Source organism: Babylonia areolata, chromosome 3 (assembly GCF_041734735.1).
Source record: "Babylonia areolata isolate BAREFJ2019XMU chromosome 3, ASM4173473v1, whole genome shotgun sequence".
NCBI classification, from domain to species: domain Eukaryota; kingdom Metazoa; phylum Mollusca; class Gastropoda; order Neogastropoda; family Buccinidae; genus Babylonia; species Babylonia areolata.
In genome coordinates this window covers 34,203,594-34,230,999 of record NC_134878.1, presented here as the reverse complement: position 1 = coordinate 34,230,999, position 27,406 = coordinate 34,203,594, and the positions used below count along the sequence as shown (strand labels likewise).

At 40.9% G+C, this 27,406-nt stretch overlaps 1 protein-coding gene across 1 annotated transcript in view; it reads right to left on the bottom strand.

Moving 5' to 3' along the window:
* LOC143279960 (microtubule-associated serine/threonine-protein kinase 3-like) overlaps positions 1-27,406 on the bottom strand; it is a 182,728-nt gene that overhangs the window by 18,589 nt on the left and 136,733 nt on the right. The window contains 10 exon segments of the mRNA XM_076584340.1: positions 736-893; positions 2,514-2,731; positions 16,769-16,908; positions 17,494-17,721; positions 21,602-21,712; positions 22,400-22,516; positions 23,193-23,263; positions 23,954-24,034; positions 25,738-25,829; positions 27,145-27,319. Of these exon segments, the coding sequence (XP_076440455.1) occupies positions 736-893; positions 2,514-2,731; positions 16,769-16,908; positions 17,494-17,721; positions 21,602-21,712; positions 22,400-22,516; positions 23,193-23,263; positions 23,954-24,034; positions 25,738-25,829; positions 27,145-27,319 (1,391 nt within the window).

Genomic DNA, 27,406 nt, shown 5'->3' with positions numbered 1-27,406 from the left:
TAAGACTCACAAGTGGTTCTGCTGAAGTTCAAATTCAAATGCAACCAGATAATTAAAAAATGGCGATAGAGTTTGTGAATGAACAATGCCTGCACTCAGTACAGGTATGCATGTTTGGAGGTGCTCAGAGCCTACTATATGGGGCGTTTGTGCCATTTAAGTAGAACATATTATTGTGATGATGATTCTCATTATTACTATTGCTGTGAAATGATCCATTCATCTTTACCCTCGCATTGTATAAGAACCTCGTAATAAAATGATTCGCACTGAAATGCTGCAAACAGAAAATGAAAGACAGCATGTGCTTCAGGAATTCGGACCAATGCATACTGCTGCCTGCAATAGCCAAATCAGTCTGTTCCTAGTCAGCTGAAGCTAGTTAAGTGATGTACAACCAAGGCTGGGCAAATTTGTGTTGAAATGCTGTGGTACCAACACATGATGGTAACCATTTATTTGTATGTCTTACATCTTATAAACCTCAAGGTTTCATGAAAAATAATATTCATTCAATTCAATTCAGTCTTAATACAAACATTTATTTCTTTTGTCTAAAAAAAAAAAAAAAAAAAAAAAAAAAAAAAAAAAAAATTCATTATGAGTGAAAATATTGATATGTTTTTATCTTGTTTGTTTTCCTTTTCATGCAAGTTGTTCAAATTAAAACAAACAAACCAGCAATGAAACAGAAGCAAACCACCATGTCATGCTGCCAAGCAGCACACCACTGACCTTTGGGGCTGGAAGGCTTGTCACCCTCAGAGGAGATGGCAAACTTGGGAATGTTTTTCATGGGGGGCTTGGCCTGGGCGCGGGAGGGAGAATGGCAGGTGTCGCTGTCGGTCTGGGAGGAGTCAGATAGGTTGGCCGCTGCCCGCGCCTGGTGCAGGCTGCAACACACAGTCACTGTCACCACCACCGTCATCACTGTCCAACACTGTCACCACCACTGTCATCACAGTCCAACACTGTCACCACCACCGTCATCACTGTCCAACACTGTCACCACCACTGTCATCACTGTCCAACACTGTCACCACCACCGTCATCACTGTCACCACCACTGTCATCACTGTCCAACACTGTCACCACCACCGTCATCACTGTCCAACACTGTCACCACCACCGTCATCACTGTCCAACATTGTCACCACCACCGTCATCACTGTCCAACACTGTCACCACCACCGTCATCACTGTCACCATCACCGTCATCACTGTCCAACACTGTCACCACCACCGTCTTCACTGTCCAACACTGTCACCACCACCGTCATCACTGTCCAACACTGTCACGACTACTGTCATCACTGTCCAACACTGTCACCACCACCGTCATCACTGTCCAACACTGTCACCACCACTGTCATCACTGTCCAACACTGTCACCACCACCGTCATCACTGTCCAACACTGTCATCACTGTCCAACACTGTCACCACCACCGTCATCACTGTCCAACACTGTCACCACCACCGTCATCACTGTCCAACACTGTTATCACTGTCCAACACTGTCACCACCACCGTCATCACTGTCATCACTGTCCAACACTGTCACCACCACCGTCATCACTGTCCAACACTGTCACCACCACTGTCATCACTGTCTAACACTGTCCAACACTGTCACCATCACTGTCATCACCACCGTCATCACTGTCCAACACTGTCACCACCATCGTCATCACTGTCCAACACTGTCACCATCACCACTGTCCAACACTGTCACGACTACCGTCATCACTGTCCAACACTGTCACCACCACTGTCATCACTGTCCAACACTGTCACCACCACCGTCATCACTGTCCAACACTGTCACCACCACCGTCATCACTGTCCAACACTGTCATCACCACTGTCCAACACTGTCACCATCACCGTCATCACTGTCCAACACTGTCACCACCACCGTCATCACTGTCCAACACTGTCACCACCACCGTCATCACTGTCCAACACTGTCACCATCACCGTCATCACTGTCACCGCCACCGTCATCACTGTCCAACACTGTCACCACCACCGTCATCACTGTCCAACACTGTCACCATCACCGTCATCACTGTCACCACCACCGTCATCACTGTCCAACACTGTCATCACCACTGTCATCACAGCCTCAGACAATTGGTGCAACTGTTTGGAAATCCCTAAAAACCCTCCCTCTGTCCCTCAGAAAAATTCAGTGTTTTTTAACTGGAAAAAAAAAAAAAAAAAAAAATCAAACGACATCTTTTTGAATTTTACCTCTCCTTATGCATGCAAATTGTGCTTGTTTTTATTTTCGGAGTATGCTGTCCCTGGTAAAATTCTGATTGTAAAACAAAGACAGACAGGAAAAAAACAGCATGAAAAAAAAGGGGTGGCACTGCACTGTGATAACACATTCTCCCTTGGGAAAGCAGCCTGGGTTTTACACAAAGCAATGAGTTGTGACAAAAATATTACACTACAATGCAGTACAATAAACCGCTCAACTCAGCGACTGTCTGGCATTACTCTGACCTGTCAGCCGTTTTGAAGACGTCTTCGTCCAGCTTGGCGTCAGAGCGGCTGTCAGTGGAGTCGGAATGTGAGCTGTCTTTCCTAAGCACCCCTCGCACTTCCTGCGATCCGTCGGAACTCTCAGAGTGGTTTGAGTCCTTCCTCTCCAAGGCTCTCTTCTCCAACACCCGTGTCCGGAAATCGTCAGCGCTGGAATGACGTCGCCTGTCCCGGTTATCCTGAAAACAGGTATTTTGGGTTGGTGGTTTACCGAAAAAAAAAAAAAGAAAAAAAAGAAAAAAAGAAAAGTGATACCACTTTACTTGGTGAAATAGAAATGTCTGACATCAAACCATTCATAAATTGGGAGGGGAAAAAAAAAATTTCAAACAATTTGTTTTAGAATTTCATTGATGAATATCACAGTAAGGAAAGTGGATACTGAAGACAGTAACAGGTGCAATTTTTGTGTTAATGAGAAAGATGCAAATGCTGTTGTAACAGTGACAGTGATATTCAGAGAGAAGATGGTTCAAGCATGTGTCAATTGCCCGTCTACCCAGACTGAAAACTGGCAGGAAGACCTACACACAGTGTCAGTTGTTGATTTCTCTTGACTTATGGGTGTTGTGTTAATATTCCTGTTCATGCTAGTCCCATTATTTTTCTCTTTTAACTCACTCGGGACGACAAGTTTTCTCCCTTGCTTTTCCCCACAGACAGCCCATTTGTAAGGGTTTGGAAAAAAATGACAAAAAATACAAAATACTGTGTAAGAAAATGAAACTTTCAGAACTGGTTTATTACGTGTTGAGCTATTACATAAAAAAATCAAAAAAATCAAATTTCTCATCTTATTTTTACAGTTTTGCCATATGTAGAAAATAATGCCAATTTTTCACCCTGAATCACCATACCCATGCTCGCTTTCTGCATTAAATTCGCTTTCTTCTTCGTCATCATCCACCTCTTCAATGTCCGACCCTTCAGTTTGTAGCATTTCAAGTACTTCGGCAACCCCAAAACATTGCCGTCGCTGCCTTGTTCGCATCACAACATTTTGAGAAGAGCCCGCTTTGCTGACAGGCTGGCACGCGAGCAGACGACTGGTCAGTGACTTTGTCAGCGTGTGTGCGAGACAGGCCACACATCATAGACTAACCAATCATACTGAAATTCATAATTGTCATTTTATGTCATTTTGATATTTTTGTTGGTAACAGTTCATCAGAACTGGCCAAGATCTTCCTGCAGGGAACAGCGCAGGGAGCAAGAGAAGAAAAAACAGGCAGGAGAAGAGATGGGAGGACATGTCAGAGTGGACAGATCAAATCCTGAGTGAGACAGTCAGAAGACAACTGAGAGGGATGGATACTGGCTGCAAAGTGTGGTGCCCCCACAGTCTACAAGACTACAGGATATCAAATGATAGACACAGCAATATGAATGTGATAAAAAAAAAATCATTTTACAGCTTTATTATGTGTAGAATGCAGAATGGTAACTCGATATAACAATACAAGGTAATCATATTCAAAATCTTTTTTTTTTCTTCTTATAATCACCTACAGTCAGAAACTGGACAAGTTCTTTCTCTTGACACGGGATTTCATAGGCGATTAGTGCCGAGTGACCTTAAGTGGGCAAAGCAACCCACAGCCCACACTGATCAGCATTTTGTTATTTTACTATAAATCTAGCAAAGTTAAAAAAATTCCATAGTTTTTGCAACTTTTTCTTTCCAAATAATGGTAGAAGTTGACTGCTGTCTGTATGCTTGAAAAAAAACAACAAAAAAAAACAACATGAAAAGAGCGACTTGACACTTTGGCCTGACAGTGGCCTGTACTTAGAATTGTTGATTTTTTATGTCTGTTCAGCAGTCAACATGTCAATGGTAATGTAGTTAGTGTCATTCTGTATTCTGTCCAGAATTTTTCTTTTAACTGCATTTAATAAAAAAAAAAATGTCATGCCATCCTTAACCCCAAAACAAATGTTCCTGTAACAAACTGGGTATGACCCAGTAAAATCTTATGGATCCAGAGGCTAAAGGGGATACACCATTCATGATCTGGAATTACAGCTTAACTCATTCAACCATGTGCCCACCTGCTTGGTGGGCACCGCGGATAGCCATTATCAGCCTGAACCTGAATATCAGTTGGGGGATAAACCCTTTCACTTGTACTGGTTTGTGAGCTCGCTTTTATGCATTAAACTGCTAGGGAAGGGAAGTAATTGGAATTCAACTTTCTGACAGCCATAAAGATTTACTCCAATATTCAAATGATAGGTGTCTTTTTTTTTATATCTGGTTTTCCACATTGATATGACATAATGTCAAAGGCTTACTTCACAGGAAATGCTTGATAAAATTATGACTGGCAGCAAAATCGTCCCAGATAATGATGATTTGACTAACAATTCATCTGATAATACTTGAGAATGTGACAGATATGAAATATGTGACCAGTCAGGATAAAGTGGCAGACATTTGTATCAAGAAGATAGCCCACAACCAGATCAAGCTCAAGGATGGGGTGTGGCAAAAACGGTTGATATGCTGATAATGTCACTCAATGTCATGAATAAACAGACAATGAAAGTGAACAACAATAACGGTAAAATTTGGTGGTACTGTTTAAGAGCTGCTAGTGTTTTAGTAATGAACCCCCTTATCATTCTTTCCTCCTCTATGCAGAGGCTCTGCTCAGTCGGTGAAGATCAGCGGGGTAGATCAAACACTTCACTATGATTTGAAACATGCAAGATATAGGTACTAAATTTGGCACGTTCATTGCAACATAATTGTTCTTTGAGGCAGCAAAGTTTCTAATTATCTAAATGAATCTGGTCTGTGAGTGAGTGTTAAGAACTAAATTCTGGAAAACAAGAGCCAAAATGTTTGCCATCTGCATTTTGAATTCAAAGTTTCAAATAAATTGTTGCATCCCTTTTCTTGAAACTTTCCCAGTTTGTGTCAAAAATCATACTTTAACCATTATGTGCGGTTTGGCAGCTATTGGTTAAGCAGTTACTGTAAAATAATGCCTTAAGTGAAGCACCCCTTCCTTTTGATGCAGCCAGGTTGGGCTGTAAGAATTGATCCTGAAAATCTTAAGATTTAAAACTTATCATTTGTGTGAATCCCCCCGAAAACAGAGTATGCTTGCCTAAATGGTGGGGATAAATGGTCATACATGTAAAAAGCCCACTCATGTATATGAGTGAATGTGGGAGTCGCAGCCCATGAACAACAACAACAAAACTGAAAAAGAAAGAAAGAAAAAAAAAAAGGAAAAAAAAAAGAAAAAGAAAAAAGAAAGAGTATGAATATAACTTTTTCTCTCTATATTTAGACCAAAATTAATTTGGTACTGACAGACAAAATATTTCCAGAGAAAATGAATTTGTTAAAGTTTACCACAGACAAACAAGGAAACGCTGTGTTATTACATAGACTTAGAATGTGTGCGAACATGTGACACACAACCACACAGACAAACACATGCATACAGACAAGGAAACACTGTGTTATTACACAGACTTAGAATGTGTGCAAACATGTGACACACAGCCACACAAACACATACAGACAGACAAGGAAACACTGTATTATTACACAGACTCAGAATGTGTGCAAACATGCGACACACAGCTGCACAAAGAAACACTGTATTATTACACAGACTCAGAATGTATGCAAACGTGACACACAGCCACACATGGAAACACTGTATTATTACATAGACTCAGAATGTATGCAAACGTGACACACAGCCACACATGGAAACACTGTTTTACTAATTCATTAATACTCCAGGGTCCAATCCTCTGAAGAAGGCAGGGGTCCAGGGGCCGCTGCAGAGAAACTTAAAATCTGACAGTATTTTTCAGCCTCTCCTGGGAGCATTTTACTAATTCTCTCTCTCTCTGTGTCTCTCCACACACATACACATATATCATGAGAAACACACACAAACACACTTTTCTATTGGAGAGAGAGTAGGAGGTGGAGAAATGGTAAGATTTATGTGTGCAAGCATTTGCTGTTATTGTCTTCTTCTTCTTTATATAAACATCGAGCTAGAAAAATTTAGACATGTAGTGTGTGGGGTGGTGGCACCATAGTGGTGGGGTGGTAGGGATGTGTGTGTGTAGATATACTTGAAAAATTAGAATTTTTGAAACGCTTGTTCAAACTGAACAGAAATACTATGACCCAAATTGTTTATGGAGAAACTGGTATTTATTCAATTAGTGTGTTAGTGAAAATGAGATTAGTTCGATTTTGGACCAGCTTAGTGATATCAAACACAGAAAAATATTCTGGGAAAATATATTTGATATTACCTGACTTAATCGAAATGGTATTTATTCTTCAAAATGGATGAGTTGTATCAGACAAATTTTAATAGAAGCAGGGTATGACTGTGTTTGGGATGCTCAATTCTTCTTGGAGAGGGAATCTTTCTGCAAGAATGTCAACATTGCTTTGAGAGACAGTTTTCAAAATCTATGGAGACATGCTCCAGAGGCGAGTAGTAAATGTTTGTTTTATCAAAATTTCAAAAGTGGATTTGGCAGAGAAAAATATATAAGTCAAATGCCTGATAATTACATTATCAGCTTCTTTAGATTTCGAAGTAGTAATCATAAGCTGGAAATAGAAACAGGGAGACACAAAGGCATACCACGAGCTTTGTAACATGTCTGTGATTGGTGATGTTTCATTTTATAATGGAATGTCCCAATTATGATCAGTTACGAAACAGATATGTTCCTAAAAAATATTTGTCTCCAAAATCGGGTTTTAATTTTTGTAATATGCTCAAAGGAGGCAAAAAAGTCATTTTAGCTGTAAGTAAGATGATTAGATTTGCAAATGTTGCCTAGTTATACTTTTGGAGTTAAAAGACATTTGTGTTTTCTCAACTTTTATGTGACATTGTTGTGTATTTGGAAATGTTTGTTCTGGGCATCAAAAGATTATTTTGCAGTAATCCTCCATACTCCAATAGGAGTGAAAGGATAATTAAAACTTGAAACGTGTGTGTGTGTGTGTGTGTGTGCGTGCGTGTTTAGTTTAACAGTCTTTTCACTGTTTTGTATGTTAGACCAGGGGAAAAAAACAAAAAACGGTGGGGTATGTGGGCATGGGAGATGAGGTGTGGGGTACATAAAATGAGGTGGTGGGATGACAGTTGTGAGTAGTAGAAAATGAAGAGCTACAAAGGACTGTACTAACAGTGAATTATAACATGAATGATAACAGTGTTAATCATCCATGTAACAGTGAAAAGCATGCTTATCGTAACAAAAAACATGATCAGTCAAAGGTAGATACCAGCTGGACTTTGAATCAAACATTCAGAAATTTTCTGAAGAATGAATAAATATTCAAATCATCTTCTATGGACAAATATGTGTTTGGTGGAAACTGGTCGGCTAGCTTTTGTTGTCTTGTTTTTGGACACTGGACAAATATGCGGTAGACATCAACTTCTTTTCCACACAGACACTGTACATTTTTGCAAAATTTAGTTTGAAGGGCATTCAAACGGAATCGATGAATGAAACTTCTAACTGGTCTTGACTGGGAGACAGCTAAATCATTTAAGAAAGCCTTGGGGTTGCTTAATGAACCTGTCATCATACAGTGATGGTAATACTGGCAGTCTAAATCTTTTAACCTATGTTTATGTCGACCACTTGACACTTTTTCAATACACCCATAACATTCTTGTAGGTCTAATGGAATCCTGAGGAAGATTGAGCCTTCGCTGTTTCATGCTGCCTTTCTGGCAGCCTGATCTGCCCTCTCATTTGCAAAAATTCCACAGTGAGAAGGCACCCAAATGAAAGTTACATTGATGCCTTTGATCCAAAATTGATGTACAATGTGTTTTATTTCAATAATCATGTTAAGGCGTGATTTTTGATTTGCAGATCTAAGTGCAGATTCTGAATCTATGCAAAGTAGGATTTGACTATCCTTTTTATGAAAATCTAGAATGCAGATTAAAGTCATAAGTATGGCAACGAGCTCAGCAGAAAAAGGTAAAGATATTTGCCCAGGTGGTACATTTTCTCACAGTTCAATTCCGGAATTACAAAAGCTGCTCTCGCTCTGCCATCATCAAGAACTGAACCATCTGTTTAAATTTTTTAGGTAATTTCTATATTCATTTTGTATATGAGAGCATATGGAATTCAATTCTTTATTATATTTGGTGAATTTTTTGTGTGTGCTGATCTGTGTGGTCTATATTAAAGCCGGGTTTTCTTAATTCCCAGGATGTTATGGTCGAGAATGACGGTTTAACAGCAATATTTTAAAAATCAACTTCTGAATCGATGATGGTATCTTCAGTAAATGTATCGATGGGGTTTAGACTGGATTGTTCTTGTCATTTTTGCAAAATCTTTGTCCGATTTTAAGTGAACTTCATTTCTGGAGAAGTGTCATAAACTGCGCTTCTTAAAACAAATTCTGTGGCAGATACTTATCTGTGTTCATCAAAGGGTAATACACCTGCTTTTCTATAAGTCACTAAGACTGATTGTGATGGGACTCCCAGTAGTTTATAGGCTTTGCAATCTATATATTGTAACTTTTTTAATAGGTATTGTGGAGCACTGAAGAACACCTCCTGAGCATATGTCAACTTTGAACGTACAAGAGCGGTTGACAAAGATATAAGCACTTTGACATCCTGTATGTTATTTGCTAACAACCTTGAGAAAATTCAGACTTTTTCTTGCTTTGTTTATCATATACTCAATGTGGTGCTTCCAGGTAAGTTTGGATGTTAGATGAACTCCCAGAAATTTGACAGTCTGTGCATAATTTGACAAAACCATCTAAAGTAAATACAGTGATTTTTTCAAGATCATATCCTGAGTTAAAAAGCATCATGTTCGTTTTCTCTAAGGATAGGGTTAATTCATTTTCTTTCATGAATTTGCTAATTGTATCAATTTCGCACTGGTAAACCTTTGTATAGTTCAATACCCTGGTTGGAGTTTTGCGTTTCATTGTCACCTTCATCCACAGATACGATCAGCGTACTGTGATAACATTGTTTCTTCTGATAATATATTCGGTAGATCAGCTATCGGTATATTAAACAACATTGGTGCAATAACTGATCCCTGAGGCAAGCCCATTCTAAGTGGTCGTGAACTTGAATATGTTTTTAATACTCTTATTTCTATTTGTCTGTTCGAAGTCCTTGATATAATTGGACATATGACCAGTTTTACCAATTGTTTTAATCTTGTACAGAAGTCGACTATGCCATACTTGTTCATAAGCATTTTTTACATAAAAATGTTGCTAGAATATTTTTCCGTCTTGCAAACTGTTGCTCAACTTGTGTTGTTAATTTTACCAAATGATCAACTGTGGACTGGCCTTGTCGAAAACCAGCTTGTTTGACAGGGATTACTTTGTATTTTTCACAGTAATGTACCAGCCTATTTTGTATAATTTTTTTCCATGAGTTTGCATGTGTGGGACGTTAAGACAAGCTTCATTCCACCAGATATTACCAAGGTGCTTGTTTGATTTTGTTGTTTCTATTTTGGAATAGATTCAAATGAAACAGTCAATACGGCATTTGTAAATAGATAATATAAACTGTCTAAGTCTTTGCTATCAATATCAATTAACTAAAACGATGAAAGTAATTTTGAAAATTTGGACCATTTGGCTAGTTTGCATTGAAGTTTGGAACTTTGTCATTCATAGGATCTATGGTTGGTGACTTGTTGCTTTCTAAGCAAGTGACAATAGGTATATGGTCACTGTTTAGAGTGTCATCTAATGTGTTCCATTCGCAGGCTGGTACTGAGTCGGGCGACACAAAAGTAAGATCAATAGCGGTTGCTCTATGGTTAGGATTATCAGGAATGCATGTTAATCTCCCATCATTAAGCAGATAGGACGAGTCCACTAGATTCTCGATAAATCAGTTGCTTGTTACAATTTTACAGTCCTCCCAGAAAGGTGAATGAGCACTGAAGTTTCCCGCTATGAGAACTTTTTTTGTCTGTGTCTGAATGTAGTGTATGAATCCATTCTGTGTTTACATCATCTGGACCCTGAGGTAGGTAAACAGAGACGGTAGTACGCAGTGAGGAATTATACAGGACTGTCACTGGACACGAATTTAGGCCTGGTATATCTGGTGGAGCAGGGCTTGGACAGGGTATGTACTTCACACTTTCATGTACATAAATGGCTGTATTGATTTTTCCAGTGGTATCTGTCTTTTGATGGATCGGGGGATAATAGCAGTTATCAATTTTAGGTAGCTTTATCCCTTCTCACATTTAGTGATTGAAGGGTTAAAACTTGGTAGCTGTGTAGTGCCAGATGTTGAACTAGGTGGTCACAGTTCGTCAAAATGGAACGATAATTCCACTGATAGATTTTGAATTCCCTTTCAGTCATCTTAGAATAGAATAATCTACTATACACAATAAATATAAGTATCACATAATGTCCAACTCTATAACAGTTTAACAGATTGTAAGATATGAAAAGAAAGATTAGGAACTAGCTAGGAACCAAGAAAACAATAGATAAAATGTTCAACATCAAATGATATAAAAAAAGAAGTTAATTATAGTAACAGCAAAATGTAGAGAGAGTACTCAGCAGTGCTGTCTCTGTGGTGCTGGTGACTGAAACAGTCAGCTCTGGTAGTGGCAGTTACGGTTGACACAACTGTCAGTACACTGACCAGTCTCGTAGCATTGCTGTATCTGTTGTACCAGTCTTAGTGGGGTGGGACGGGGTTGGGATGGTGTTGATGATGTCTGGTGGGGCGTGCTGGTCATCTTGGTCTCTCCCACAGCAGATCCTGGATGTGGCGACCGACGTTGTCTGCCAGCAGACTGGTCCCCCTCCGGTTTAAGTGAAGGCTGTCTTGAAGATGGTAGGTTGTCAGGTTAGTGTTTTTGACGAATGAAATGCTGGCAGTATCAGAAAGTTCTGAGGCAGTGATGGCACTGAAAAGTTTTCTTATTTCTGTTATTTCTTCTTTCACTGGGCTGATCTAGCTAAAGACAAACTTTGAATGTGGGTTTTTCTATGCAGTTTCTTCAAATGATTTGCTTAAGTCCTCGGGTTTGTTAGATTTGAGGTCGTTGATTCCACAATAGATGACTAAGACATTGGTTTTTTCTGGATAAGAGGAATAATCCTGCAGGAATTTCTGTGTCTCGTACAAGGTGTGGCTGCAATGTTTTCTTGCTTGGAACCAGGACGACCTTCCTAGACTCTTCTCTTCCACATTTTTCATGACGGGATCATGTAGAATCAGCACTCTTTGCCACAAAGTTCAACAAGGCGGCTTTGGGTGGGTTGATGTTTCCTTTTTTTTCTTTGCTTTTGATGGGCATTCCTTCTGATGTTGGTGTTTTTCCTGTTTTCTTTTTCTTCTTCTTCTGGGATTGGTCGGTTTAGTTTTGCTGCCTCGGTGTAGGTTAGTTCAGTTGTGGGGCTGGATTCAGTTTGGGTTTCTATTTTTACCACAGAAACAGTTCTTTTTTTTGTGATATGTTGTATTGTTTGATTCTGAGCATCCACAGTGCTTTCGAAAGAAGTGATACGGGTGCAGAAAATATTTACTGACTGGTTTAGATCTGACAAAGCATCTCTCATGTTGAGGTCTACCGGGACTGTTGACATCACCTGGTCTTTTTGTGCTGTGGTGAGGACCTCTGCTGTTGTTGCACTGGTTAACCTCGCATCAGACAGCTTTGTTTTTGGTGCTCCGGTTTGTACAGTACTTCCACCTGCTTTTGTTGAGTCTCCCGACCGCATGGCATAATGTTGAGGCTATACGGGCAGTGACGCTTCACGATCACATCTTTTTTGAGGTTGCATCAAACTTTGCCACAGTTACGCTTAGCTGCTGGTAGTCTCCGCTATTTTGCTTTCGCGTGTGCATGTGCGTGAGTGTGTGTGCGTGTGTGTGTGCATGCGTGTGTGCGTGCGACTGCGCATGTGTGGTGATAGCAGGAGAGGACAAAAAAAGAGTTCATGAGAGCATTCATTTTTATAATGCTTGAGCTTTTGCTCAGATAGCAACAGACACATGTACTGCTGTGCTGACGGAGTTGGTGACGCCACAGACTCATGCAACATCGATTTTGTCACTCTAACTTTGCAATTTTTCATTTTCAATGTCATGGTGCAAGGTGACTGACTGAAACAGCAGCCGGTTCAATTGACATCTCACGCTGTAAAAATCTGTGCTTTCGGGATCCTGAGGCCATAGCGCTCCTTCTCTTTTCCCCTTTCACCAAAAGTGAGCATTTTTGAGCACCATGACCACTTACATTTATTGCTGCAACTGCTGGCATTACATGCATCCAAGTCTCGGCAGATGATGGAAGCCATGACAGCGTTGAAGACGGCGCTGACACTGATGGAAGTGCGCAAAAGAAGGACGAGCCATTTAAGACTATCGGAAATGCGCAAAAAATTTAACAAAACAAGCCATTCCATACAAAAACTGAATCCACGGCTGCCTGAGCTGAAACTGCGGTCGACGGTCCCCCAATCCTCTGAAATTCACGGATCCGCAGGCAATTCTGATGCCCGTTTATTACATAGACTCAGAATGTGTGCAAACATGTGACACAAAGCCAGACAACCAAACACTGTGTTACTACACAGACTCAGAATGTGTGCAAACATGTGACACACAACCAAACGCTGTGTTATTTCATAGACTCACACTGTGTGCATACATTTGACACACAGACAACGAAACACTGTGTTATTACACAGACTCAGAATGTGTGCAAATGTGTGAGCCAACAAGAATGATAAAAAGGCCAGCAATACAGCAGGGAAGTTTGGTTTATGTAGCTAATTTGTTGGCTGTTAAGATGACATTCTGATGCAAGGTGATAATGAAGAAATTTTGCAAGAAAGTCCACTATATTCTGTAAAGGGATAACCGAGATGTTCTTTTTTTCATTTACTCATCTAGATATATCTAAATACAAAATCAATTTTCAATGAAAATTAATACTTTTGAGTGAGTCACTGGGGGAGTAGTACCCACTGTTTGTTCTGTGTATGTATGTATGCATGCCTGTTTTTAAATATCTTTTAATATATTACTTTAAAAAAAACACCTTTATTTTATGTATATCCGTATGTAAGTAAAAATGTATGTATGTCAGTATGCTTGCAGGCTTGTTTGTATGTCCGTGGGCACTCACAAGAAAACCCTGAAATGCATGGCCATTGAACAGGTGCACACAAACACCCTGGAAATAAAACTGCAAACAGAACACTTCTGGATGGTCAAGCTCCGAATCCTAGTTCCTGAGGGCTTCAACACCCTGGGCTGAAGGACAAATGAACAGATCCTGCATCCTCCCACACCCACCTTTTTTGCCATACATGTAACACGGGAAGGGAAAAAAGTCAGATCTAGGACGTTTCCCAGTAAAGACAAATGCCAAGGAAAGACCTGTGACGTATCAGTCTATGCTCCTGAGGAAGGTGGTAATGAAACACCGAAATATCAAGTGAGACACATCGCTCGATGTTTTGAAAATGATTATGTGAATGTGTGCGCCAAAGTATACATTTTTTTCGTATGTGATTAATGTATTTTTCAAACAAGAACATGAATTTGTTATTTATCTGTCATTTAGAAATGCAGAAAAAACAAATGGCAAACTCCACAAAGCCTTCATGGCTCAAGTGTGACTCCTGCAGCACAACAAAACCAAAAACACCAGTGATGAAGAGGGGTGAGGGAAGATGGGATGGGTGGTTACCAGCACATACTGATCCAAATCACATTTTGGATCATCTTCAGAAAATAATGGGTGTTTGTTCAATCAAAAGTTGTGCGCTGGAAACTGAGCAATTCTATTTCAAGCAACTCACACCCATCAGCACTCCATTCTTTTAAAGACAATAATATTAATCTACAAAAGTTCCAAACTTTCAGTGACGAAAAAAAGTTTCAAATTTTCCCTGTCTTCACAAGTTTTTTTTCTCCCCACATAATGATTGAACATGACTGCTGTTTGTATACTTGAAAAACTTGTACAGTGCGACTTAAAACTTTAACTTACAATGGCCTGAAATTCACACGTTATTTTTTATTGTTGTTTAGGGATATTTTGTAGTAAAAGATAAGGCCTATGCACAAATCTTTCTTTGAATAAAGCTAGCCACCTTCTTTGCCTCCTTTCAATATCTGTTATCGTGAATTATCAATTGACTGCATGATTCCAACAGTGACAAGATTTCTCGGGCAAGATGGCAGCCTTTAACTGAAAATGACAGTACGTCAAATCTAATTCAGAACACCCTTAAAAATATTTGTAGGCAGTAAATATGTCAGTGGGGTGATAAGTGTCATTCTGTGTGTTCTGTCCAGAAATTGTTTTTCTTTCCTTTTCACTGCAGACAAGAAATAAAATATCATGCTGTCTTTAAACCCACGACAAGTGTTGTGGCAATGAAACAGGAACAAACCAATAAAATCTTGCAGACCTGGAGACTGAACGAAATCAACGATTCAAGACCCAGAACTTAAACCTATCATTGGAATGAGGGATAGGATTTTATTTTAAATTTTTTAAAAATTTTCATTAAATTTTTTTAAATATTTTGTTTTTATCTATATTCATTCCAAATTTGGTATTGACAAAGTATTTCTTGAGAAAATGAATTATTCAAATTTTACCACAGACACACACAAAAAATCAAGCAAAACACCATGTTATTACATAGACTCATGTGAGCTAGAAAGGGGTGTATAATTTTATCAAGGGGTGATAACACAAAAACACATGCACACAAAAGCAAGCAAAACACCATTTTATTACATAGACTCATGTGAGCTAGAAAAGGGTGTATAATTTATTAAGGGGGTGGGGTAACACATTCATGCACACAAAGCAAAACACCATGTTATTACATAGACTCATGTGAGCTAGAAAAGGGTGTACAATTTTATTAATGGATTGGAGGGGTGAGGGAGAGTGGGGGTAGCTTCATTTTCACTATCTCTTTACATATTCAGTGTGTCAGTTTCAGCAAGTATGTTTCTGACACATCCAGCATCCATACACCAGAATACCGCTGTCTCTTTACACATCATTCGGACTACAGTAAGCCAATGTCACTTTCATCACCTGTGTGACACCATGCAAGTGCCATGGTCTCAACACGCACATCATTCTCATCACAGTGTATAGAGCCATGCTTCAGACCAAACGTTTCTGCACACATCACTCACACTGCCAAGTGTTCATATCTCTACACACAATTCACATGAATATCGACATTCCACACGCATCCTTCAAACTGTTCAACATCAGCATCTTAACAAACATGTTCCCTACTGCAGATCATGGGAAAGCATGCAGCATGAGAAAGCAAGCAGACTGATCGTATAAGCTATGCACCACACTGCATAATATCCGGCCCTTAAGGCATAACTTTTTAACTCAAATCTAATACAGCATCTTATTGGCTGTATGTACCCTATCTGAATTCTGATTGCCACTTGGTGCCAACTTTTTTCAACAAACTCATTATTTTAAAACATATTTGATCACTATAAGAGGACACGATCATACTGAAAAGCCACACTTATGCTTCAGTCTTATCACTGTTCGATCCAACATTGTTGATGATCACCATGGTATGGAAATGATACCAAATCACTTCTGTCACCAAATTTAAAGTGTACATGATCACAATTTGCCCTTAAGCCATTAAAAACCCCCGGAGCACATTAGTTGTTGGGAAAATACAGAAAGCAGAACAATTTTTGTTATTGCCTTACAGGCCTGAGATTATGGTAGATTCCTTACCAACGCAAAAACCCAACATGCTGGGTACACCTTGTGGGCAAACCCTAGGCTTCTATAAACCATTAACATAAAATGAAAATGAAATAAAATGAATTGGTGAATGCTTTAAAATATAATAAAAATGAAAGGTACATAGAAAACAAATGACTGCAATATATAGCCAAATGTTTACACCTTCATATGCAATTCACACACACATTCGGTGCTCAACATGCATCATTCAAACTGCCAACTTTACACACAATATCTGTATAGCAGATCATCAACGCCTTTCATATCTGTCTCTGTCACACATACACAAGTATGCCCAGCCACACATAAACGTATGCCCATGAGACAGAGAGACAGAGACGGTATCAAGGAGGTCAGAACGTAGGTGTCAATCACTCCTCAGTCCCACTCACATCCTGGTGCAACTCCTCAATCTTGGAGTACACCTTGGAGTAGCGAGGGGAGCAGGAGGAGAAACTGTGGAAAAGGATGTCTTCTCCGTCGTCCTCAGTGTCCTCTGTGTCCAGCTCGTGGTTGTAGCGCTCTGCACGGCCTGCAAGCCAAACATCACAATGCCTTGGTACAGGGTCACTGATCTATATAAATACACATGTGTGTATATACATACACACACACACATATATATCTATTTATCGATCTATCTATCTATATACATACACACACACACACACACAAATATATATATATATATATATATGTATGTGTGTGTGTGTGTGTGTGTGTGTGTGTGTGTTTGTATAGACAGATTGACTGATACACAGATAGATAAACAGATATACAAAAAAAAAATTACAAACTAATTGCACAACTCAAAATCATAAGTTAACCTTATTTAATTAAACATTTTGATAGTTTCACACCATCTTCCTCAGAGCAAATGATACAGGAAGGACAAGGAGACAGAAAGAGAGAGAGAGAGAGAGAAGAGAGAGAGAGAGAGAGCAGGCAGTCTAAACAACTTCCACACATCCTTTTAAACGATAACATTCAAATAAGAAATCCATATTTCAACAAAATAACCACTATCACCAGTGTAAGTGACAGGACAAATTCCTCCTGCCCTGCCCTGCCCCCGCCCCCCGCAGTCAGTGCCTGATTGATGGGCCCTCAGACTCACTGTCAAAATAGCTGGTGTCCTCCTCATCGTCCAGCTGGGGCACGAACTCCGCCTTCTGGCGCAGCAGGGACTCCCAGTCGAGGCCGTCGAAGAAAGTGTGCTCCTTGACCTGCTGGGCGCCCCCTGTGCCCAGGCGCTCCATGGGATCGTGGGTCAGCAGCTGCTGGATCAGGTCCTTGGCGTCGTTACACCCCTGCCACTCCTCATCCTCCGGCCACTCCATGCTCTCTGTGCCCCGCCACACACACACCCCCCCCTCCATGTTTACATCAAACATCAATCACATGCTTCTGTCTTCAATCATATATATTCAGGCATGAGATTGGGAAATTGTGATTGAGTCTGAAAGGTGGGGGCCTGGGGGGCTTCTGCGGCCCCCAGTGGGGCCCTGAAGCTGAAGGTTTTTCTCAATTTCAAACCATAAAATCTGCACTTGCGGGCCACCAATGCTGCTGAGGTATTCCAACCCACAGAAGACAAAAAATCAGTCCAATTCTTCCTAAACTGAAGTGATTTTGCTTCCAAACCTGTAAAGTCAGCCTTGGGGGCATGATTTTCAAATGTGTGTGTGTGTGTGTGTGTGTGTGTGTGTGTGTGTGTGTGTGGTTTTAATGCAACTCTGTGTATGTGAGAAAGAGAGACAGACAGACAGACAAAGAGATTGAGAATAGGGGTCGGACTAGCCGGACATGGGAGGAAAGAGTTCATGTATATACACTGCTTTAAATACAACTCTCTGTGTGTCAAACTCTTTGTGTGAGTGAGTGAGTGAGTGAGTGAGTGTGTGTGTGTGTGTGTGTGTGTGTGTGTGTGTGTGTGTGTGTGTGTGTGAGTGTGTGTGTGTGTGTGTGTTTTCAAGGAAAATTATCAGCACACAAGTTTGCACTGTGCCAATATAACTGACCATCTGGTCTCTTCAGCTGTAGTCTCTGTTCCATTGACAGGCAGGGTGTGTTGGCTGAGGAAAGAAAGGGGGTAGTGGAATGACTGGAGGGAGGAGGGCATGGGTCTGTGACTGGTTTTATCACTTTCAGCAGTCAAGGATTCTCAGCTGGAGCTAGTGGTCAGTGTCTTGGCTCAATGCCAAATTGCCACAGTCATTGACAGTGGTTTCATACCCCCCCCCCCCTTCCCCCTTCCCTCAGCACTGGTAGGAGACTCAAGAGAGAGGGGAGGGGTACCTCAACAAATCATGAAAGTGAAGTCTGCAGGAGGGGGGCAGGGGTTGGGGAGTGACTTTTTTCCCTCTGAAATCAACTGCTCTTCAGCTGAAAATAGCAGATCCGCTGAGAGTTCCCCAGCATGGACTCTGTGTGTGTGTGTGTGTGTGTGTGTGTGTGTGTGTGTGTGTGTTCAGTGGAGAAAGAAAAAGAGAGAGAGAGACAGCAAGTGAGCGCGAGTGTGCACACGCATGTATATGTGTGGTTTCAATTCAAATGTGTGTAAACAAGAGAGAGACAGAGAGGGAGGCAGACAGAAAGAGAGGGGAGATGGTAAGAGGAAAGAATGCAAGTTGTATATGTGCATGTGTATGCACTGCTTTCAAATTCAATAGATCCCTCTCTCCGTGTCGTGTGTGTGTGTGTGCGTGCGTGTGTTTTCAATTCAACTCTGTGTGTATATGCAAGAAAGAGAGAGAGAGAGAGAGACAGAAAGAGGGAGAGAGGGACAAAGAGACAGAGAGGGGGGAAGGTGGGAGGAAAAAGTGCAAGTTTGTATGTGTGCATATATGTGCATTGCTATAAATGCAATTGTGTGTGTGTGTGTGTGTGTGTGTGTGTGTGTGTGTGTGTGTGTGTGTGTTTTCAATCTCTGTGTGTGTGTGTGTGTGCTTGAAAGAGAGAGAGTATGTGTGAGTGTGCACGCGCATGTGTGTATTATTAAACTCTGTGTGATTGTGTGAGCGTTCATAATATTATGTGTGCACATGTGCAAGTGTGAAGAAGAGAGAGATAAAATAAGAAACAGAGTATGTGTATATGTGAACACATTCATGTGTTTTTTTTGGGTTTTTTTCAAAGTGTGTGTGTGTGCGCGCGCGCATTCAATTCTGCTCTGTGTCTGTGCGTTCGTGTGTAACTTTGGTAATCTGGCCGGCTATAGGTCTCAAATCTAAATACACTGACTCTTGCCATGAACTGTTTGTAGTACAGAAGCATGGGCTGTGTCAGAAAAGGCACTGACGTCAATAAGTTGCTACAAAGTTTCTGTTTCAATCACAACACTGAATGTTACTTGTGCATACAGTGGCAAATGTTGGCAGCTTCTGCTGAATGAACAGAGGGTCAAGCAGATGTATCCACAGCCCTTGTGGCTTGACAGGGATGGAGATCGCGCGCACAGGTGTATCTGTGCGTGCGCGCGCGCAAGTTTGTGTGTGTGTGTGTGTGCGTGCGCACGCGCGCATGCGCTCACATGTCTGTGCCACGTGTGTGTGTGTGTGTGCGTGCGTGTGATTGACGGCATGTGTGTGCATGTCCGCGCGTGCGTGCTTTTCACAGTGCGTTAGGAAACTTTCGGACTTCGATTTTGGTGCACTGGATCGCCTCTCAAGGGGTCAACAAACGACGCTTTCAAAAGAGCATTCCGTTTTCATTTTTGGCAGATCATCAGTAAACGATATAGCACGGCCTATCGGCTTTTTCTTTCTTTCTTTTTTTCTTCTGGAAAACAGACGCTCCGTTTTTAATGCAAATGTGAAAACAGATTTCCGTGCCTAGACTGAAGAGTTGCACTCATACAATCTGACACCAATCGCACTTGGCCTTGTGTCAATTTTGTGAATGATGTCGCCTACCCGTGAAGTTATTTTTTTCTTCTTCACTTCTGTTTTCACGATCTCATCTTGCCAGACCCAGTTCCACTTATTATTCACTTCTTTATTGATCTCTGCTGCAAAAATCCTCCTTAGTGACTTTTCTCATTTTGTCAATGACTGCAGGCGATCGACGAAATCAAGCACCTTTGCAAGTCATGAAGCCCGCGAGCGAGTTTTGTAATTCCGACCGAATATGGATAAGCTGAATGATGACAGAGGAGCTACAGAACACTTATTCTCAATTGGTTTGCTTATCCAAACATGGGGCATTTTAGCAAACGCTGTGGGTCTGTCTTGTCAATCGGTCGGACAACATTCGTGCAACCTTCGGGGGTCAGAACCCCCCCCCCCACCCCCTCCGATTTTCTCAACGGATTTACGCGAATCTCAAAAATGGCCTCTGGAGCCAATTTTTGGTTGGAAATCCGACTATAGTCGGAAAAATCTCATGCCTAATATTGTTAGTTGTCTGTTCATACACGTCAGCACACATTACACCCCTGCCACTCCTCTTGAGGCCACTGGATGCTCTCTGTGTGGCACCACACACACACAGACACACCACCATCAACGTTAACATTAACAGTCCATCATATGCTTCTGTCTTCCTTCACAAATAAGATATCACTAGTTCTCTGCATCACACACCACATCAGCATACATTACATCTCTGCCACCTTTCTTCCTCCAGCCACTTAATGCTCTCAATGTGGCACCACACACACACACCACCGTCCACGTTAACATTAACCGTTGATCACATGCTTCCTGTCTTCATTCACAAATAAGATATCACACACCACATCAGCATATATTACATCTCTGCCACTCTTCCTCCTTCACACACTCTGCGCTCTCTGCATACATGCGGATGCACACACACACACACACATCACTATCCGTGTCCATGCAATATTTCAGTCATGCGTGCGTGCGGTGCATGTGTATGCATGTGAGTGCATGAGTAAGAGACAGTGAGTATGTGTATGTGTATGTGTGAGTGTGTGTGTGTGCACGTGTGTGCATGTGTATATGTGCATGTGAGTGCATGTGCACGGTTGTGTGCAACTCTCTTGAGGATAGATGTGGCGACACACAAACTGTTTTAAAATACCGTAAGTGAAACAAAAAAGAATGCACTCACAACCAAGCAAAACCACATTACAATAGACAACCATCATGGATCATGTCTGATACCTGCTGCACATGTCTGGGTTATAACACACACACACACTGTGTGTGAACACACACCTGAGCCAAAATTGACTGACACACAAAGTGTGCACTCACCATGGATGACCTGAGAGAAGAGCTCCTCAGGCGTGTCCCCGAAGAAGGGCACACAGCCCACCAGAAACTCATACAGGATGATCCCCATGGACCACCAGTCCACCGGCTTACCTGTGGCATGGGGAAAACACACACACACTCAACATCACTCACAACAAACTCGTTTAACACAGAAAAAATACAGGAAAGACAACATCTGCTGAAGGAGCCTGCATTATTTCTTCCTGCATACACTAATGTTTTCTTATGGCTGTCTCTAAAGACCTGAGGATGATGCATGTGGCTCAGGAGCTCAAAGTCTGAAGCACACATGTGGTTTCAAGTGGGGCATGTAACGCCAACAGGCCGGGGCAGACACAGCTCTGGGTCACTATCTCATGCAGCTGCAAGGCACTGGCAGCGGTCTCCTTTGAATGTCTTCACTGAATTTTGTGTTGCAGTACAGCAGCTATCAAATGCAGTGCCACCCGTATTCAGCACCCAGAACTCTCAAGAAGAAAAAGAGATGAACCACTGTCCATACTGAATGTATTTATGACAGTAGAATCACTGATTCTTTTTCACCCTGTCCTGACACAACAGAGAGGGGGGAGAGATACAACTGTAGATGTGATAGAACACTTTCAACAGTACTCTGAGCACCAGAATAGCTAGCTACTCACACACAGCTTTAGGAAACCATCCAATTCCCTTCTTCAGACTGGGTTGATTTGATAAATAATAATTCCTACTACTCTACTCATTTTGCTGATTAAGGCTTGCACACACACACACATTCAACATGATGCACACACTGACCATAGCCTGCTCGAAGAATGACCTCAGGGGCGATGTACTCTGGTGTACCAAAGACCTGTTTGTCCCTGAACTGTTTGCTGTCCTTGTCCAGAGCATCCTCATACAGGTTGGTCGTCACTGCACACACACACACACAATGGGTATTCATAATGCGTTCTGCCTCCTTAGCACAGGGTCCCAGAGCACTAACAAACCACACGACTGCCAGGGAAAAAAAAGAGTAGAAAAGGAAATTTTCTACCTAAAAGTAACATACTTACCGTGACCCACTAGTGCAGACTCCGGCAGTGGTCTGACATTCCTGTTCTGTGCAAACTACTGTCCGCCTATGCGGAAAAAACGAAAGTAGCTATGGCCGATAACCTACCGGAAGTAGGTAACCTCCTAGAAAGTGGTGTTTCAAGTCATAAATCAATATCCAGATCATTCAGCCAAAAACTGAGAAAATGATCTAGATATACCACTCTAGATTAAATGTGTGAATTCTCATCCTTCCAGAGTTATTTAGCTTCTGTTGATGACGTCATCAGTGACATCACTATGACCGTGTGTACAATGGACATAGCAGTCAAGTGTTAGCATTAATATGAGAAGAAAATAAAAAAGATCACAAAAATTATGGCACTGGGCTCTATAATCAAGACTTACAAGCAAGATATCTGTAAAATACCCATGTACACATACAGTTTGAACATATGCACACTTGCACACACACACACCCATGCACATATACATAATCATATATACACACACACGCACACACAAGAAGTGAACAAGAATCGACACCACTTACAGCTCATGAGTCCGATTTTGGACAGTCCAAAGTCTGTAAGCTTAATGTGGCCCAAAGCTGTGATCAGTAAACTGCACACAGAACAGGAAATGGTTGGTAAAACTTCAAGTACAAAGATGCTGAAATAGAAACAAGAATGGTATGCTGAAAAGGTGAGTCTTCAAACGAAACAATGTTCACCTGGTGTCTTGTGCTACTTTCCAGCACTTGTATTGTGTTGTGTGATCTTATTTCACATGTGCATGTGTGTGTGTGTGTGTGTGTGTGTGTGTGTGTGTGTGTGTGCGCGCGTGAGTGCGTGCGCGCGCACAAGCATGTACAACGTATGCATGTGTGTGTATGTACAATATCATATATGCACATATGCAGATTATACAGGTATGTGAGTGGAACAGTGTGTCTGCTTTAGTGCATGTTCTTGTACTCATGCACATATACTGGCATGAGAGCATGGCCATGCCTTCAACAAATGTCTGTACTTTGATGGATCTAGGCACTTTAGAAAATTCTAGAGCATATGTTGACTTTGGACATAGCCAAGTTTGTACACCTGGTTTTTTTGTATTTTTTTGTATGTGGACACAGAAGCCACAAGAGTCCACCCCACCAATGAGGAGACAAGACAGAAAGAATAAAATACGTCTTCATCCATCCAACTGGGAATCATTTGTGCATCCAAAGGCCCACTCACAAACTATAAGCCATGGTAGAGTCTGATGCACACAAAAACCTGACAAAGGTTGGACTAAAAGGTCACTCACTTGTCCGGCTTGAGGTCACGGTGCACGATGCCATAGTTATGCAGGTACTCCAGTGCCAGCACTGTCTCTGCAAAATACATCCTGCACACACACACACACACATACATAATTCAAGATTTATTACTACATACACATTACTACATGTTTAAACAATTATACATCAGAATAATGCATAAGCACATATATATACTGGATCATCCTGAATCATTTTATACTTTTCTTTTTTCGCTTCATTTTTCGCTTTTTGTCTTCTTGTGTGTGTGTGTGTGTATAAGTGTGTGTGTGTATGTGTGTATATATATATATTTTTTTTTAAACATCTTAACCATTACACACCTAACTCGCCGAATGTCGGCTTGCAGTGTAACACCCGCACCTGCCTGGTACCGTCATCTAAACACATGCTTACTATGGACGCAGCTATTGTTGTTTATATAAACGAGACTTTCGCGACATTCACAGCCTCGTTTTCGGCACTTCCTTTCTTTTTTCAGAGTTTGATTTGTTTGAATTTGGACAAAGTTGTGAATTTTTAAAGTTGCAAGACGAGTTTGATTTGCCAAGAATGCTGATTCTGAAGATGACTTTGAACCGTTTTAATGATTTTAGCATAAGAATCTTGCAAAAATCGATTGAACTGAGTGACCTAGATATCGACTGACCGAGTTTTGCTGACAATGAGAGTGAAGTTGGTCACTTGAATGTGAAATGATCGCCAGACCTCCGAAATCATGAATCAAATGCCGGACCTCTGAAATTGATACTGTCAGTGAGTCAGTCTTGATTTCACTGATATTTATTGGCATTCTGCACGATCTTCCTGATTGTGCTAGTTCAATGGAATATACTACTGATTTGGTAAAGTTATGCCAAAGTTTTGAAGTTTCAAAGTTGCAAGATGAGTTCGATGACTGTCGATCGTAGTAGCATAATCCGAACTCTGAAGATGATTTCTGCATGAGAATTTTGTAAAAGTCGATCGTACTGAATGACCAAGGCATCCACTGACTGAGTTTTACTGATACTGAGAGTGTAGTTGGTACTTGAGTGTGAATCGATCACCGGACATCCGAAATCATGAATCGATTGCCGGACCTCCGAAATCATAAACTGATCGCCAGACCGTCGGAATCGATACTATCAGTTGATTGCATTGATACTTCTTGGCATTCTGCACAATCTTACTGATTTTTCTAGTTAAATGGATTACATTTTTCTTTTCATTATGGAGAAATTACATGTGAGGTAGGTTTGTTTGTTTTTGTTTGCTCTTGTTTTTCTCCCGACCATCATACGAAAACACATCATCCCTCAAAATGAATAGAACATAAAAATCAGCATGTTCACTGTTGGATTTCAAGTTGAGTAAGAAAAAGAATAAAAAGAAGATGTGTTAGAAGCCACTGCAGACCAGATAAACTTATTTCAAAGAAAATCATACTGTAATTAAAAGAATTTGTTTCAAAGTTGACCATCAAATTTGATACATTTATTTTTTGTGTGTAAATACAAAGCAACATGAGCCTGGAAACAAAAAATTCTTCTGCAACTTTATTATGTGTAGAATGCAGGAAAAATAAACATGTGCAACAAAAGAAGGTAATTATATTTTTAATCAATGTTTATAATTACCCACTATCGAAAATCGCAAGAGTTACTCGTCTTGGCATGGGATTTCAGGGGTGATTAGTGCTGAGCAACCTGGGGGTAAGAGGGTTAATAACACTGGAAAGATGTTGAATCAAACAAAGCAAGGTGGTTATGTCTCTATTTTTGTTACTGACCGTGCCAGATCCAGGGGCAGACAAGTGACGTTCTTCAGCAGTGTAGCGCAGTCCCCACCCTCCACGTACTCCATCACCATACACAGGTGTTTCTGGCACACACACAATGTCAAACAATTATAGTCACATCTTTCATAGATAATTTCCAATAGAATTAAAATGGTGTACAGCTGTGATTGCAATTGGAGAAGAATTTCATCAGAGTTTTTCCTGGTACATGACTTCTCCTAAGAGTGTCAAAGACAAGGAGACATTATATTTTGCCAAAGCTGTGTTGTTCATTCACTCATTCTTGTACATGGTTGCATGCCACAAGGCATATAACACATCCATACCAAAGAACGCCAAGAAAACATGCACCAAAAAATGTTACATCCACTCACACAGGCAATGAATATCTAGAAGATAGAGGATGCAAGGCAGTTCTTTACTACTGGAAGAAACTTCTGATGTTAGTTCAGTTTTACTGCACCTTTTCAGGTTATGATACTCACTGGAATATGTTACTAACAGTGTAATAAAAAAATTAAAAAAATTAAATGGGCACAATGAATAGTCAGGAAGTAATTTCCATAGTTAAGCTTGATTGTAATTTGTATCATAGAATTGTTACATATTTGGTTTATGTTTTATACAAACCGAGGGTAGGGCTCTTATGAAAAGGTCAGGCATCTGCTCTCTCTCTCTCTCTTTTTATATATATATTTTTTAAAGCTGATGTTGTGTAGAATAGATATATTAGTTTGCATGCTTTGATGCCTCCTAGAAACTGAAACGACCTCCATCAACCAGATCACCTGTGCTGGGTGCTGACATGCTAAACCTGAATGTAACTGACATAATCTGTTCCAACAACCATGGCCATGATGGTGGTAGAATCATTATCCGTGACACTGAAAGGCCTGACCAAACCCCATGCATCCTGACCCCTGACCAAAGGCCACCTCTCCATCCCCTTCCCAGTCCCCCTCCCAATCATGGAAAAAGTAACTGATAACCTGATGCTTTATGTTTCTACCTTTATTCAGTTAACATCTGTGTTTCTGCATGTGTCCTATATGCCTATGTATCTCTTTCTTTCTCTGCATATCTGTCTCTCTATGACTCTTTCTCCCTTCTGTCTCTACCCTACCCCCCCAACCCCCTCGTCACCCTGTTTCTCTTTCTGCCCACTAACCCATGTCCCACCAACCCCTAAGGTTCAGATCTTCATTTTGATTTACTTCCAGGATGAGTGTTAACCTCATTTTCTACTTTTGTATATTAACTTTAACACTATTTCTCTCCCATTTTTTCTTCCCCTTTTCTTCTTTTTGCCCCCTCATGGGCAAGGGCAGCATATAAAAAAGCTGCATATGGTTATGTTTAACCCTAGTTACTAAAGATTTTTGTCTTGTGTTGTCTCACCTTGGTCTCAAAGCTGCAGTACATGCTGACGACGAAGGGGTTGTCAGTGAAGGACAGGATGTCCCGCTCCAGGAACACCTGCTCGATCTGGTTCCTCAGCATCAGGTTCTGCTTGCAGATCTTCTTCATGGCAAACCGCTCACGCGTGTCTTTGTGTCGCACCAGGTACACCGCCCTGCACCACCACACACCAGTTGTCATGCACCATGGATGAATCATGTTTAAAAAAGAAAAAGAAAAAAAGATGATCTTTTTTAAGTTA